This window comes from Dinoponera quadriceps, unplaced genomic scaffold (genome assembly GCF_001313825.1).
Source record: "Dinoponera quadriceps isolate SergipeBrazil2010 unplaced genomic scaffold, ASM131382v1 scaffold1742, whole genome shotgun sequence".
NCBI lineage: Eukaryota > Metazoa > Arthropoda > Insecta > Hymenoptera > Formicidae > Dinoponera > Dinoponera quadriceps.
Window position 1 is genome coordinate 23064 of NW_014555803.1, and position 17070 is coordinate 40133.

General features: G+C 34.5%; 1 protein-coding gene across 1 annotated transcript; it reads right to left on the bottom strand.

Annotated features, from left to right (window-relative positions):
- Nucleotides 1-3789: 3789 nt before the first annotated feature.
- Nucleotides 3790-16547, bottom strand: LOC106745439 (gustatory receptor for sugar taste 43a-like). Its single transcript, XM_014621044.1, has 8 exons — nt 16468-16547; nt 13402-13597; nt 10498-10714; nt 9092-9422; nt 8882-8989; nt 6457-6731; nt 4604-4762; nt 3790-4521 (listed from the first exon to the last, which is right to left on the bottom strand). Exons 2-8 carry the CDS (start codon nt 13581-13583, stop codon nt 4363-4365), a joined length of 1431 nt encoding a protein of 476 aa, XP_014476530.1. The 5' UTR covers nt 13584-13597; nt 16468-16547; the 3' UTR covers nt 3790-4362.
- Nucleotides 16548-17070: the final 523 nt, after the last annotated feature.

The window sequence follows — 17070 nt, forward strand, 5'->3', positions numbered from 1 at the left end:
AAAATGATTTGATTTTCTTATAAATAGTTTCTATAAACGGTCTAAATGCCTCATTTTTTCTTTTATTCTTGAATATGAAGGATTTTACATCATTTAGTCGAGTATTTCTGTTTTCTGATTCTCCCCAAACATTATACAGAGTCCGATAGGACACTTTGTACAGTTCTGAAAAGGTCTATTATTTTCAAAAGGCATAAAATGAATATAACAGATTTTAGTAGTGCAAATAATTATGATCACTACACAAATGTAGTTTTTCTTTCAGAAATTCAGAAATTATCTTATTGGCCTAAACTATTGGTTTTTCCACTGTAATGTTACGCTTGTGTCATCCACAAATTTAATCATTATTTCATTTCAGAAATAAAAACAGTAACTCTACACTATTTATATTGTTACGCTCGCGCGAGGAAATAAAACGAAACAACGTTAACAAGAAAACAACTTCAACTATATTTACTATTTACAAGGGAACACACGTAACTCGCAGACTTAAGCTCTCTCTTTCGTTAAAGACCGTCGCGCACGTCACGACGACTCAACGGCCCCAAAGAGAATCCTTTTAACCCGTTGTTTATTAGTCAACGCTGATCATCTCTTGTTTACGACTCGTTGCTAAGAGAATCTGCTGTATGTTCAGGGCGCTAAAGGCGCGGGCATCAAGACACGGGCGTAACAATATTAACATAATATGTAGCATAATTTTAACAGCATAAACAGACATGACTGAAGGTTACCTTTGAGTCAACATTATTTTTAGCATCATATTAACCGAGTGAGTGATAAACGAATAATAAATGACAACAATTTATGATTACTTGATTATAGGACATCATAAAACTGCATTTATATCAACATCTGGTGAAGTTTTAAGAAAATGAGTTTTGGCCAAGAAAAATCTATCTTAGACCACTGTGCGTGTTGTTCAGGTCTGTTGTCTGTCGTCCCAGAAGGACGCGCTTATCGTTCCTACTAGATCCCGTAAGGACTTTGGCAGAATGACTTATTAGTTCAATATAACGTTTCATACCTCGAGTCTTTGCCCTTGTCTACAATCTTGTTTCAAGACATTTTAGCCGTAAACAAATTAACCAACCACGGTTGCTTATTCTTCTATTATTTATATGTATCAATAAATTCTGTGCGGAACCCATCTGTCTTCCTTCTGAACTTTTTCCATTGAATGCAAACGATATGAGATGGTTGATTGTGCTACTTCAAGCTGCTCTACGAGCTTTTTTTCAGTTTGCGCGACATTTTGTTCCAATAATGCTTGTAATTCGTCCGCTTCAAATTTGCTTCCCTCCTGCCTTCCTTCACGAAATCCTTGATACCATCTTTTGCATGTTGTATGAGTTACGGCATTCTCACCACAAATCATTTCGGCAGCCTCAGCTGCATTTTTCTTCAAATGGGACGCAAGATGAATAGAATATCGAATGTGCTCTTTAGTGATGGCCATCGTAAGCAATATTAAATTGATAGGTTATGTACACCAAACGTCAAATCATGGCATTTCAAAAGGCTAAAAGTGAACACTTGAAAAGCATAAAAGGACGAGAGAATATTTCAATTTTAAATGTTGCTCGGAATCGATTAACTCAAAGCACAGAATTCATTGATACACCTAATTAACCACTTAATTCGTAAATTTGCTTACTGCTCATATTTTAAAACAATGTTGCAGCCAAGGGCTTTATCTTAAATAATGTACAATGACTGTTTCGTGTCTAAAGTTTTAAACTAAAAACCGTTCTATTTACGATTGATGAAAAACCACTATATAATAAAGAAAAGTAAAAATGTTAATTTTTAAACAAAGATTTAGAACATAGAGATTTTTAAAATTACAAATTAATCATTCTGCTAAAGCCATAGGCGTAGCCAAGGGGGAAGGGGGACACTTGCCCGCTCCTAAACTTGGCAAGGAGAAACAATTACGAAAGAGACAAAAATAAAGAAGTGTAACTGATATATTACAATCTACATTTTACAGAAAATTAATTACGGTACGTGTCTTGTTTGTACGTGTGTAATTAAAAATTAATGACTAAGAATTAGCAATGTTTTATGAAAATAAATGTAATGAAAATTTCTCAATTTCACCATCAAATATTCCTTGACCTAACTGTGCGTAACGAGCACCATTGAAAGATTTTTTATTATTAGGTTTCGGTTAGTTTTGAAGGTTTACGTTAGATGCATTATTGGATGAAGATTCAACTCAAACGCTCGAAGAATTTGCAGAACAATTGGATATATGTATTGGTATGATCGTTTAAAAACCATAAGTAAGATCTAGAAGGGGGGAAAATGGATTCTACATAAGTTGCCCGAGTTGGCTATCCGAAATCGTTATAATATTTGCGTTTCATTGTTTTCAAGGCATAAGAAAGCAGTTTTTGCATGAAGTTGTAACTGGTGATGAAAAATGAATATATTATGATAATGCTAAACGGAAAAAATCCTGGGTGAATCCGGGACAACCGTTAATCGACGCTAAAATGCAATATTCATGATAACAAGATTATGTTCTATATTTGGTAGGATTATAAAGGTATTATGTATTACGAGTTACTAAAACCAAATGAAACAGTTACAGCTGATCGTTATTCATAACAATTATACAAATTAAAGCAAGCATTGGATAACTTATGATCTCCCATCGCAAATAAAAGATGTAAGGTGATTCCTTTTCACAACAAAGCCAGGCCACATGTCATTAACCCTTTTAGTGCCGGGCGAAAAAGAGGTGCTTATGCGAAGATAACCGGCCGATTTTACTAGGATTTGGTAAAAGGCTCATAAAAACCAAACGAAAAGCAATATTTAAAAATTATTTATTTTAATTCTCTCGTAATGAAATTAGACTATTTATAACGTATTTTAAATTTATTTTGATAGAAATCTCTCGCAACGCGAATAATAAAGCGCTACAAGGTGCGGGCCGATATATCGACTCTGGCACTTCTCGCCGGTGTAGCAGGAGCCGATATATCGGCTCCCGGCACTAAAAGGGTTAAATCCGTGAAAGATAAGTTATTGGAACTTGGATAGGAAGTCTCATTCCACCTCGCGTATTCTACAGGCATTGCCTGCACTGGCAATTTCATGCGCAGACAATTGCAGCATCTGATTATTATTTGTTCCGATCGATGCAACATGCGCTTCAAAGTACCCTATAAACGCGTAATATTATTTAATATTAAATAATATTTGAATATTCTTAGAATATTAGACATAATATTCTAGTAATATTATTTAATATTAAATAATATTTCTGGAACATTAATAGATGATTACATGTCCACTTCTAATAATATTTAAAGAATAATATTATTTAATATTATTGTAATATTATATATTTTTTAAATATTCAACTCTATGTACATATGTAAAATATATAATTGTTGTTTTTTATTTTAAATGTATTGCAATACCAGTTGTTTTATTATATAAATAAAGAATAATTTTATGAAAAAATACGTTTCATANACATATAACATCAATAGAACATTCCTATAATGTTAAAACATATTATATAACATTCTTAAGATATTATAGGAATATTATTTTAATAGTGAATAATATTCATATTCTTCATAGGAATATTACGCGCTTATATAGTACATACTTTTGAAACTTTGAAGAAATAAAAAATTAATCGATGAATGGATTGCTTCTAAAGATAAGTATTTTTTCCACCGTGGAATCTACTTATTGCCAGAAAGATGGGGAAAGGTTGTAACAAGCAATGAGAAATATTTTGATTGAAGTACAATGTATCATTTTTTTTTTTAATAAATGCGTTCTTGAGCCAAAAACCCTTAAAATTAATCGAAACCTCTAATACAAAGGATGAGAATCTAATCAACAATATCAGAAAATTACCTCGATAGACTTGTATACTAAGTATATACAGAAAAAAGGTGCTCGCCAAAAGAAAAAAGCTGGAAGCAAAAAGATTAAGGAAGTTCATTGAAGATTCGCGAAAACTAGCTTTAATATGCTTAATAAGCTTTGTGTGAAGATAAATTTTTGCCCTCCCCCTTCCCCTCGATTGAAATTCCGGCTACGCTCATGGCTAAGACATTAATTTTCACACTTGGTACAAGAATTGGTTCGAAAGAATTAAAACATTTTATGTATCTCTCTATATCGATTTTATCGCTTTGATCCGTTGAAGCGCGAGATATAACTTGATATTGCAGGTCATCGAAGCGTGAGAGACTCGATTCAGCTTTTCCGTCATGAATATTTCACAAATAAATAAACGATGCATGCGACGAACTCTTAAAAACTTTTATTACAGGCTCGCGAAAACCATCGAGAGAAACGATCGAGAATGTGGAACGTCGCATTCTAATTCGGACCCATTTTCCCCGCGGTAATATTGTAAAATGATGCGTTCTTCAATATCAGCGTGGCGTTCTTCAGAATGCTGTCGAAATTGCCTTTATTGTCGTCGTCCTTTTGGAACTGTATCAGTATCACGAGGTACGTCGTAACAGCGCCGGCGATCTGCAGTGAAAATCGTGATGTTAACTTTCCGCTGATTCATTTGTCTAAATATTGTCACGGGAAGACGATCAAGCACTCTCACCGAAGTCACGAGGCCTCGATCCAGGGTGAAAAGTCCACACGCTGAAAACTCTAAAGGGCGATGAAGCAGTTGAAGCGAGAAGATCTCCAGTTGCATCCTGATCTCTTTGTCATGGTTCGCAGACAGCAACTGACTCACTAAAACCGCTGTCCTCTTTCCCTAAAATATAATTTAGCATGTGAATTATTGTTCAGTGAGTTATCATTCATACAGGGTGACCATTGGGATTGTGTCTGGAGTAAATGGTCATTACTTTGCAATAAGTAGGCCGAACAAAATGAATGAATGAAACGCCATTTTGCAGAAAAGACTTGTCAAATTTTGTTATTATAAGTATGAAACAAATACATAATATTTTATTAACCCTTTGCACCCGAGGGCTCCGGAGCGGAGCCATTTAAAATTTGTTTTCAAACTCTTCAATACTCAAATGCAAATAGCAAGAGCGGAATATCCTATACACAATAGTTTTTACGATTTGTCTTTGTCCTTATGTTATGAACTGAAAGTTATTTGCATTGTCTCCATAGCGAAGCCCTCGAGTTTGAAGACAAATTTTAAATGGTTCCGCTTTGGAGCCCTCGAGTGCAAAGGGTTAATTTAAATACACATTATTCAAAAAGGGGCAAAAATATGCTTACGCGCATGAACTAATGGGATGTGTTTTCAAAATGTTGTCCGGAATCGGAATCTGCACAGAATTACAACTGTTTTCGAAAACTTTCAAATATATTGTCCAACATGATTATAGGAATGCTGCGAGCACATTTTCCAAAAATTATCTATCGACTCTTCAGTGTTTCGAGACTGTACAGCATAACATTTGTCTTTGGGGTATTTCCAGAGGAAAAAATCGCACGATTCAAATCGGGTGAGTAAAAAACTATTCTAGACTTCCGTGAACAAATTTCGGATATCTTAACCCAATCATCCTGTTGCCATACACTTTATGTATCGATTCAAACGAGTTGCGAGTACGGTGTGGGGTCGCGCCATCCTGCATAAAATAAAATTTCTCTGCTAATCCTCGTTTTTATGGGTGCAGTTTCTATGAATGACGTTTTTCAAAATCTTTCTGAGAGTTTCTTCATATCCATGACCTGAACAGCTTTCGAGGAATCGAAGAATTCGGATTTTTTTCGAAATACATTCTGATTTCATCAATACGTTCTGACTTCATCAATCATTTCGCCCGTAACGTATGTATAAGATGGGCCGGATAAATTTTTGTCTACGATTAAAGTGTCATATGTTATTAAAATTATCAGTAATCCTGCGGAAAAATATCGAAAAAGAAATATGATCTCAGACCACCAACATAATATGTAGGTTAGATTATGTTATGGCGCGATTCTAGAGAGGAAGCATGGCTTTTCAGCAAACACCAAGTTACAGTTACATATATATATATATATATATATATATATAAAACTTTGACACGCGCGTTATATAACAGTTATATTGTTGAATAGGAAATTATAACTAATAGTTATGTAATTGCAACTTGGCGTTTGCTGGGTTCTGAGTAGAGTTCTGCTTGAAACTTTTTCAGATCCATATTTAGTACGTAGTAGGTGTATCCACGATACACCTCAATATAGTTTTCGCCTCTACTGCAGAAGCACTCGATAAGAGACTCTTTCTTCGATGCTTAGAGCATTCATTCTGACATTGATGAACCGGCTTATATAACGGTTCAAATATGAAATTGAATAGATCTCAAATACCGGAATTTAATTAATTAAATGACCACTGAATTCGAAGAGGGGGAAATATAACCGTTTACATTAGACAATCCCGATGGTCGCCCTGTATATATATCGAAATTGAATCAGCTCGATTGCGCCTGACACCTCGGTCGTGGCGGCATACGTGGGCTGCACGAAGATGAGCAGCCTCCAGATGTGAAAGATGCACCACATCGTTTGCACCACGAGGAACAGCGGCTGCCGCTTCCCGTCGGCCTCCATGATCAAAAAATACGGCGTGATAATCAAGTGTATCAAGCAAGTGATCGTAACCACGAGTATGACCACGCCGTAAGCGGCGTTTATGTACGTCACTGTGTCGCACAAGGACGCGTGAACCGTCACCAGTTGGGATATATTGTCCGTGGAAGCTTTACCATCTGGAGCAACATTTATTAAAACTTGGTCATTGATCTTTCGTGATTATAGCAACCTGTCATATTTCATTTTGTAACAAATTAATTTTTTATAACTGAATAAATTTATAAATGTATCAATGTGTTATATTTAATTTTATATCAAATTAGTTCTTATAATTACATACTCTGAAAAAAAACTTAAAAAATATAAAAATATTTATATTCAATGAGTACTAATAATATATTTGCTTATACTAGAGCTCGGCAAAATCTACACACTTCGCCCGATTTTTAGCTCGCTCCGCCTAGCACTATTCTTAATAATATACGATACGTAAACTTGTTTCCGATACATGGAAAAAAGTAGTCTTAAGTCAAGAATAGATATTCTCGTATATAAGCAAGAATATTATAATCTTCTCAGAAGACTTTTAATCTTGAAATGAGTTCAAGTAAAACTTGCATTAATATAAACTCAATCAAATCAAGACTAAAGGTCTCCTAAGAAGATTATGATATTCTTGTTTATATATGAGAATATCTATTTTTGATTTAAAACTAATTTTTTTTTCGTGTAGCTTTCCACGTTACCTATTGATGCGTTTTTTTTTTAAGTGGTACCCTCAGTAGGCCTAATCCACTGATGATTGAAACAACCTTTTATATTATTCAAAAATAGCAGAAGAAAATAATAAATTAAATGAAGAGCCAACATTCAGTCCGACTTTCGGAATTTTTTACAGACGAAGTTAAAAATATCGAGCTGCATATTGCCCGCAGCAAGCCGCATAAAACGCGATAAACTTTAGTGCAGATTTTGCTGAGCTCTGGATTTATATCAATATATATATATATATATATTAAAAAAAAAAATTTGTTCAATGGATACTATAATAATAAGATGTATACTAAAATCTCTTCAAATACTTTTATTTTCATTTAAATAAGATAAACAATTGTTCTTATAAAAAGCTATAGATTTAAGGAAATGTGTACTTAATTTTATATAAATTTTATATAAATGTATATTTAATTTTATTATATAATTCTTATTTAAAAGAAATTTTTTCTCAAAAGTATATATATATCAATATCAATATCAGTATATATATATATTGGGAGTACAAATTAGTTCGGTCCGTTTTTTTGTGGTAAAAATGTATTTATTTCAGAACAAAATGAATGAACAGATTAATCAAAGTATTGTCCATCGCTGGCTACTACTTTTTCCCACCTCTTAGGCAATTTTCGAATTCCATATCGAAAAAATGTCTCGTCTTTTGAGGCGATCCAAGTTAGAAACCAATTTTCAATTTCTGCGAAAGAAGTGAACCGGTGACCTGCCAAATCGTGCTACATCCGTCGGAACAACCAGTAATCAGAAGAAGCACCAATGTCCGGCGAATACGGCGGGTGCGGTAAAATATCCCACTTGAGCGTTTCCAAATAATTTTTTATGACTTTTGCGACATGAGGCCGAACGTTATCATGCAGAAGAATAACTTTGTCATGTTTTTGCTCGTATTCCGGCCGTTTTTCTCGTAATGCACGGCTCAAACGAATCAATTATAGCTTATACCAATGGCCTTCTTGCGTTTGACTCGTATCTTCATCGAGTAATGCCTCCAATTCTTTGTCTACGAATTTTTTTGGCTGTCCAGAACGAGGCTTGTCTGAAATCACCATTCTTGAAACATAGAAACCATTCCCTACATGATTTATCAGTTGGAGCATTGTCACCATAAACTTTCGATGCGCTTTGGCTGCACTTTTCTTCCAATTAAAGCAGAAAATTGAAATCTCCCGCAAATGCTGCTTAGTTAACACAAAATTTGACATATTCAACACAGTAAAAAACAGGGGTTTGTATGAAACTCAAAGCGATATAAACTGAATATTATTGACAGATGTCTAACCTCTCTGAAACCGCCGAAATCAGCTGTCACTATGACAAACATTCATAACAGCCAGAGCTATCTTTTGAAAACGGATCGAACTAATTTGTACTCCCAATATTATTATAGTATCCACTGAACAAATATTTTTTTTATTTTTTAAATATTTTTCTCGATATATGAATATTATATAATCATTTAATTATATCACTAATATAATTTTTTTGTTATCAGTTGTTGAGAGACAAAGTTTCTAAATATGTGATCGAACCGTACCATTCATTACGGAGGAGTCCACGATCTTTGATTTCCGAAATATTCGAATGTTTCCCAGGTCTTGTCGAAGGTACGTAGCGAGTTGTCCCTGATCTCGGAGGTCGCCGGCTAAAGAATCCGTATTGTGTTAAAAAAATCGCCGTCGTCGATTCAAAGGTTTGAGAAAAAGATACAGACGTAATATCATCATCGTGACGACGGAGCACACACCTAATCCAAGGTCCTTCCGGAATTGATTCGTGATCCTGCTGCTCTTCAAGATGGTCTCCAGGCTCTTGTTTAGCCTGGAGAATCTTTGGCCTACATTATATGCAGCGATTGCGTACTGTACTTCCATCATGATGATGACTATGTACATGAAGTACAAAGGGAGGTAGTTGATCGGGCCTTTGTCATCCATCTTCTTGTCCAGCTTCACTTGGCTCCACGTATAGATGTCGAGGCAGGAGATGAGAATAGAATACGAGAGGCTGCTCAACGTCAACAAGATAGTGTATCTCTGGATCTTCCTCGGCGAGACGATGCCCATTCTCTCGTCGCACTTGGCGAGTCCGTGAATGATGAAACCAAACGGTGAATGCATCGCAGATCTCTCGGTGAATAGTGATGGGTTTAAGAACAGAGCTCACCAAAATCTGCACACTTGGCCCGATTTTTAGCTCGCTCTGTCTAGCGTTATTCCCTTTACATCTTCTCCTGCGCACGTTCACGAGCTGCGCGAGGCATAAGGGAAGTAACGCTAGGCGGAACGAGCTAAAAGTCGGGCGAAATATGCAGATTTTGCCGAATTCCAATTTAAAATTTACGACACAAAAATATTTGAATTGCTTCGAATGCACCATTCGAAAAGACTCGAATGTTCGCACGGTCGCTTCGTACAAACGGCGTCATATATTCTCACAAGCAAAATGTCAGCAAAATGTTAGCCTAGTCAACATATTCAGTTGCTGCTATATAACTTGGAGGTAAAAAGTTATATATTAGGTTGGAAACTATGAAACGGGCGTTTTTGGTTAGTCTGTGTTCAACTGCGACTGAGAAAGGTTCATTACAACGTGCGCTTGATATTTTTATTTATAAATTTTAAAGGTATTCTTCTTACTCATTTTGTAAAATTTTTTCATGTTTGTGTTCCATTTTTATTTTATATTTCTCCCAAACCAGATGGAAACAAAACGCGATTTACATCTACTTTTTTTGTATGAGTACAAATTGAATCATAGTGCAGCTTAAGCTTCGAGAAACATTAATCAAGCTTTCGGAAATGGATCCACCAATGAAAAAAATGCTCGATATTGGTTCCAAAAATTTCGTTCTGGCAATTTGAGCATCGTCAATGAGCCTCGAGGAAGACCACCACGTTAGCCATAAATCATTTCGTATATTCAACTAACACGATGCTAGCAATTTACACTATAAAGAAGAATATGTTCCTTCATTTATTAAATGAGATTTAAATTTTGTGATCGCTAACCTGTGTGACTTCTAGCCTATGTTTTCTCTACAGCATACATGACGCCGACTGTACGTGTGGAAACTCTCACGACAGTGACTCGAACGCCCATCACTATTAATCAGTTGTCACAGCAATGATCACTTTGAAGTGAGAGACTTACATCAACCAGTTTATCGATAACGATTATCACGTACTTCCATTGTAGAAGTGAACTGATGACGGAGGCTGCCGTGAGACCCATCACGCCCAGCACATCGCTACAGGTGACGATCACCGCGTTCTGAGACTTCAATCGGGTGCTGAACTCCCATCCATCTCTCAGGTCACGCCAGAAGCCCCAAATCTCAGCACCGATCAGGGACATCAATAGGCATACGCTGCGCATATTTTTTCTACCTTTATTTAAGAATATCAGTTTACTTCGGTTTCAACAGAATCGGCCCGGTCAATTTTTAATCATAAGACAAAGGCCTGTATATCCGTTAATCTAACTTTACTCCTTATGTATTCGAATGAGATACATTTGCACAAATTCAGATCAGAATATCAAATGTCAGATTTTGGCAAATTTGAAAATCTGCCCACTTTCTAGATCTTCGAATTCCTACAGGGGCCATTCGACAATTACGTCATGAGAAATTTGAATATTTTTCACCTCTACACCCTCGCCCTTCGTCGCATTTTGTCACAAAGTATTTGGATCCTCTTCCAAGATTACATGACATGTGGAATTACCCCCTTCCCTGCATCCATATTATATTACTAGATTTCTTTAGACTTAGCATGAAAATAAACACCGAGAACTTAATGTGACGTTCCACTTGACCTTTACTTTTCCCCTCTCCTTGCTATCATAGCCGCATGCAAGCTAATTGATGTCTCTCCCCTTCAACGTGATGTAATTGTTAAATAACTCCTACAGATCACTGTAGAAATGACAATACAAGTGTAACGATCGCGAATTGTTTCGGACCACTTTCGTTATAATCACTACGATTCGATCGATATTTTATAATTTTGACAGAGTGTAATTTTATCAAGTAAACGTTAATTTCTAAATAGTGTATAGGTTGGCGAAAAAATAGTCGCATTCTCTGCGAGCGTTAAAACTCCTACCCAAGTAGAACAGAAAATAATGATGACGCCAAAACGATGTCAAAATTACGAGAAAATGACTGTAAAAACTTATTTTTCAACTATTTTCTCATTATCTTGCCGTCATTCTGATGTCATTGTTTATTTTACACCGGTATTTTCTTGCCTTAGCCATCTTGATTAATAACGTCAGAAGTGAGAAAACATATGTCCAAAATTCTTAAAATATATTAAAACTAAAAGAATATGTCCATAAAATAACACTTGTGATCGATTGAAAGCACATTTGCAAAATATTCAGAAAACTTTCTTTCAACTCCAATAATCAATAAGTAGCTGTAAAATTAACGTGAATAAAATCATGAGAAAAGATAAATTAAAAAGAAGGATTAAGTAAGAAGTGCTCATTTCTCAACGTAAAATATTAAAATCATTGAAAATAAAATATTTAACAATTTAATGATTAAAATATTTGAAAATAAAATATTTAACAATTTATTATTAACAAAACATTTATGCGGTTTTCAATGGAAAGGTAAAGGAAGTTCTGATAATTTTTAGAAATTGATTTGGAGATCTTTTTCAGCAGTTCAAGAAGAGAAAAATCGAGGAAGACACGAATGACCCTGGTTGCTACTCCGAAAGTAGTGAAAATACATTGCCACTCGGAAGGTTAATTTTATGGTTATTCATTAATTGTTAGAGCAAAAAGAAAGTTTTCGAGGTATTTTATAAATGCACTCAATCGATCACAAGTGTCATTTTATGAACATATCCTTTAATTTCAATATTTACAAAAATTTTGGGCATGCATTTTCTTATTTCTGATGTCATCAAATAAGACGACTGCTACGAGGGAACAGAAGCCTTAGGATTGTGAATTATTTCGGACCACTTTCCTAGTAAGCGAAATATTAATAACACGCAGATTAACAGCAGATTCAATCAGAATATCGTGGCAGATCCACAGGTATCTGTGTCCGTATTAAGTTCGTGCCGACAACTTGCTAATATAACTTGACAACAGATTAAGGACAGAAATTGAGCAGGATCAACATGTTTCATTTAAACACATTTAAATGGTGATAACACGATAGATTCTGTCAATTTTTATCGCCAATCTGTTATTACGTTAGCAGATCCTATTGCACACAGAGAAAAAAGTTCTTTTGAATTTAGTACACATGTTTGTTTGACTTGTGTTTCTTTTTTTAAATATAAACAACATAACTTAATATCAAATATCATTTTGTTTTAATGAAAATGTTGTTGTTTCATTAAAGTAAACTATGTTGTTTGATAAAAAAAAAGTGTTATTTAGTATCAACAATATTATTTAGGCGAATAAATTTCTCTTTTTAATAAAATAAATTTATTTCATTACATAAATTGCATAAATATTGTTCCACTGAAACAATAAATAATAAAGTTTTTTATTAATTAAATATTTTCTTAACATAATATTATTTCTTTCAACTAATTTATTGCCTATGACAAGCTCTGTAATGTTTTGATGAAAATACAAAAAAAATGTTATTTGAAGTAAAGATATTTATTCTTTGGGAATCTGAACAACTCTGTTTGTTGAATCAAATATTCGTTTGTTTGTTCTATTCCAACAGACAAACTTCTTTCGATTGAAGAAATTGTATTAAATCCAAAGAAATCTTTCCTCTGTATATTTCTGCTGGCAAACTGCTGATAAAATAGCAGACATTATAGAAAATCTGCTTCTACAGATTTGATCATCTGAATTTGTTAATCACTGTGTAATTCGATCGATATTTTATAATTTTGACAGAGTGTAATTTTATCAGGTAAACGTTAAATTGAATGTTCAGACGATATACAAGTTCGCGAAGCCTGTCGCATTTTCCGCGTAATTCAATTCAACATATAGCGGCGTAGGTGCCCGCGGAGTTTCCTTTACGATTGCTTTTTTTTTCGATTACTTTCGTCACATCTTTACCTGTAAATGCTGTCGATAGTGCTCAATTGTCCTCGATACCTGCCGGATGCCTGTCTGACAAATCTCGTTGGAAATACACCAGACAGTTTGCTAAGATGATAGATCGGGAACACCGCTTGATATAGATCGCTGTTTACCAGCTTGTTACTCGGCCCCTCGGATTTCGCGTCGTATTCGTCCATGTTCGAGGGCTTGTCTATACATTCAGATAGAGTGGCGTTATCCCGCGATCGATTTTAATTGTGTCCGGGGTGAAAAGAATTAAACACGGCGGACCTATTTGCGGAGTACCACGCTCGTTAAAATTCTGCAAATCATGACACTGAGCTTCGTCTCTCGTATATTAACTCCGCACATCATTCCTTGTACACTAATTCCGAAACAATCGATCTCTGTCACTCTCCTTCTCTCGGAAACTCGGATACGTTCGTACTTTCACAAAGTATCTTTCACGAAGATAATCATCCGCGTGTTTGGAAAACAAAAATTATCCCGACGACGAAAAGTGCATGAAGAAAGCAATTCCGTCGAAGGTGACTGAATTTTCTACTGCCTGGGAACCGGATGAAAACTCACAGTTGTAAGAACAGAAAGATTTTTTCTGCTCAGTTAACAATTGTCCTAATAGAGCTTTAATACAGCTTTAATACAGTTGAATGTTCACGCGAATATGCTCAGCCGCGGTAATAAAAATATCATTTCTCGTCACCGAGTTTTCATTTGGTCCTTATTCAGTTGCACACAGAAAAATACATACTGCATACAATGTTAATTGTTTCATATATTTTATAAGATTATATATCTGCAAATATATCACAGGTTCATCTCATAAGCATAAATTTATTCAAAATATATTCTGAATTTTAGTAAATTTAGTATATTTCAATCAAGAATATTAAATTAAAACAAACACTTCGATTTGCTTATTTAAGTGAATCGATTTTAACTTTTCTTCAATAAAGTTTATAATATTCTTGAGTTCGGCAAAATCTGCACATTTCGTCCGATTTTTAGCTTGCTCCGTCTAGCGCTGTTTCTTTTACGTTTTCTCTCGCGCGCGGCCCGCGAGCCGCGCGATGAACTTTTTTCAAATAGCTATCCACGTCATTCATAAGGTACTATTATTGATATATTTTTTATAATAGTGAAAATTGGGCGAAGTGTGCAGATTTTGCTGAGCTCTGGAGTACATGATAATGAGCTTTTCTAAAATTGGTGAATGAATATATTTGAAGATTATTTAAAAAATATATATATTTTGTTGAAAAATAATTATTACTTAAAAGGAGAAAAATAAAATGCGTAATCATTTTTCTTAGCAGTAGAATAATATTTTTACTATGTAGAAATCGAGTTTTTTCCTGTATATGAAAAAAAAACAATTTCGTTGGGCTGACAGAATTTTTTCTTGATCGACTAGACGAAAACTCGGTTGTAGGAACATAAAAATTCTTGTAGAAGGTTTCTGCTCAGTCAATTTTCTCAGTTGTCTCAAACGAGTTTTAACACAGTTAAATGTTCATATGAATGTGCTCAGTCGCGGTTTCAAAGATATCATATCATTTCTGATCATTAAATTTTCACTTCTTATCAACGAGTTTTCACTTCTCTTCACCGAGTTCTCATCGTTTAAGTAACGGTTAAGTAACGAATTGCAAGCAGAAATTCGGTCCATTAAATTTTTGTCACTCAATTGATGCAACTTAATGATGCAACCTAAATATCAAGCTTCTTGATCATTCCTGTCGTAAATATTTCGAAACAGTAGTGCCAGTAATATTTAGTGCCTGACCAATCTCACGTGTCGTCGAATGGCAGTTGCTATCATTTATGATTTTAATTTTATCCACGTCTGTGGTGACAGGCTGCGAGATGCATCTTTGACATAAAAATTTCCGTCTTTAAACCTCCAGAATCACTTTCTGCATGTCGAATCATCTATAGCATCGGCTTCATATACAGCACAAATTTTTTTACAAGTTTGCAACGTATTTCTATCTTTTCGCTAATAAAAAAGCAGAATATAATGAAAATGTTCTTGATTTACTGACACATTTAAAATGTTACAAGAAACGTTATGGCTTACTAATCACAATGAAATTATATGAAATTAAGTTGAAATGTCGTTTTTAAAGTGAAAGATAAAATTTACGCGCGTGAAGTTCGTAACGATACGAAAAAGCGGACGTTCTGTCATAAAGCGCAGAAAACGGGACGAATATATCTTATAATCTAATACAAAAGTTTGTAATACTGGAATATGTCAGATTTATTATCAAAATTATATGTGCACTATATATGTTGTAATCTTTAATAATGTGTACATAAATAACATGGATATACATTATTAAAAATTACAACACACATAGTAATTTCAATAATAATTCCGGTATATTTTATATTTATATTTCAGCATTACAAATTTTTATAGTAATTTTCAATATAATATTTTCTGCCTGTATATCAGTAATTTTTTCATATTCTTGTAGTTTTTTTCGTACAAATATATTGAAGTGCAGAGAGATATTCAGATTTGTTCTCTGAAGATAGTCCACACTATTAGCGAGGGAACACAGAAGGAAAAAAAGTGTTATATTCAAGTAAATATTTGCTAAGAAATATTGGAATGATTATTCTCCGGAATTAAATAAATATTACTTGAATATAATAAATATTAATAACGAATAGAATAACACTTTTTTCTTTCAATGTGCTACATTTAAATAAAGGAAAAGTAAAAGCAAAACTAACATTATATAATAAATCGACATACCTATGTTTCTCGACTATAAAATATCAAACCTTCTCGGACAATATATAAACTTTAATATATATATATATATATATATATATTGTATCCAAATAATTTGATTACTGTGATCAAATCATTTAGTTGAAACTATCTAATTAAATATTTGTTAATTGTTACTGTCGGAAATTATTTCACGGCTATCTCTCAAGTGATTTTATTCTCTCCCTCTCTCTCTCTCTCTCTCTCTGTGGTTCTTTTTATAAATATTTTATATGTATTATTATATTGTTATAACAAATAGCATTAGTGTTTACCTCTGCCACAAACGTGATTATCGCATGTGATCCGCTTACGATGATTTGCAACGATTCGCCGATTACTCGCTCACCACGCGACACTATTGTGCTCTTACGAGGCACGTATGCACACTTTTGCGATACGAACACATAACTGCAGCGTAGCGACACTCGTACAGGGTCACGTACGTACGTACGTACTTGGCGTATGCAGCGGTTGTTGTTAATAGCGTTCATTTGATCGATCCGATGAGTAATAACCAACTTTCGCGTCGATCACACGTGTCACGATCTACATCCGCAATCTATCGTGATCCATCGCGATCTGCATCTATCGTTGATTGCACCAGCAAACACAGTTTTTATTACGCGTAACACGTCCTAACGTTCCCGGGACACCTCTTCCACTTTTACGCTTAATCCGAAAATACGGGGTTTCCCTTTTTCTACGCGACATCTACGGTGTCATTGTGTTCGCTTGAAAATTTTTTGTAAAACTGCTGTTTGTTCATAAACCAAGCAAGATTAATTTGCAATCTCGTCTTAAGTCTTCTGGTCCCATGTTTCAGTCGTCTTGTTTGATGACATCGGAAGCAAGAAAACATACGACATATAAACATA

What these genes read in the sequence shown, in the direction of transcription:
- LOC106745439 (XM_014621044.1), bottom strand. Translation starts at nt 13,583, where the DNA reads ATGGACGAATACGACGCGAAATCCGAGGGGCCGAGTAACAAGCTGGTA. An exon ending in GGACTCCTCCGTAATGAATG is followed by an intron (nt 6,732 to 8,881) that starts GTACGGTTCGAT and finishes ATGTTGCTCCAG; the next exon opens with ATGGTAAAGCTTCCACGGAC. An exon ending in CGTATGCCGCCACGACCGAG is followed by an intron (nt 4,763 to 6,456) that starts GTGTCAGGCGCA and finishes ATTATATTTTAG; the next exon opens with GGAAAGAGGACAGCGGTTTT.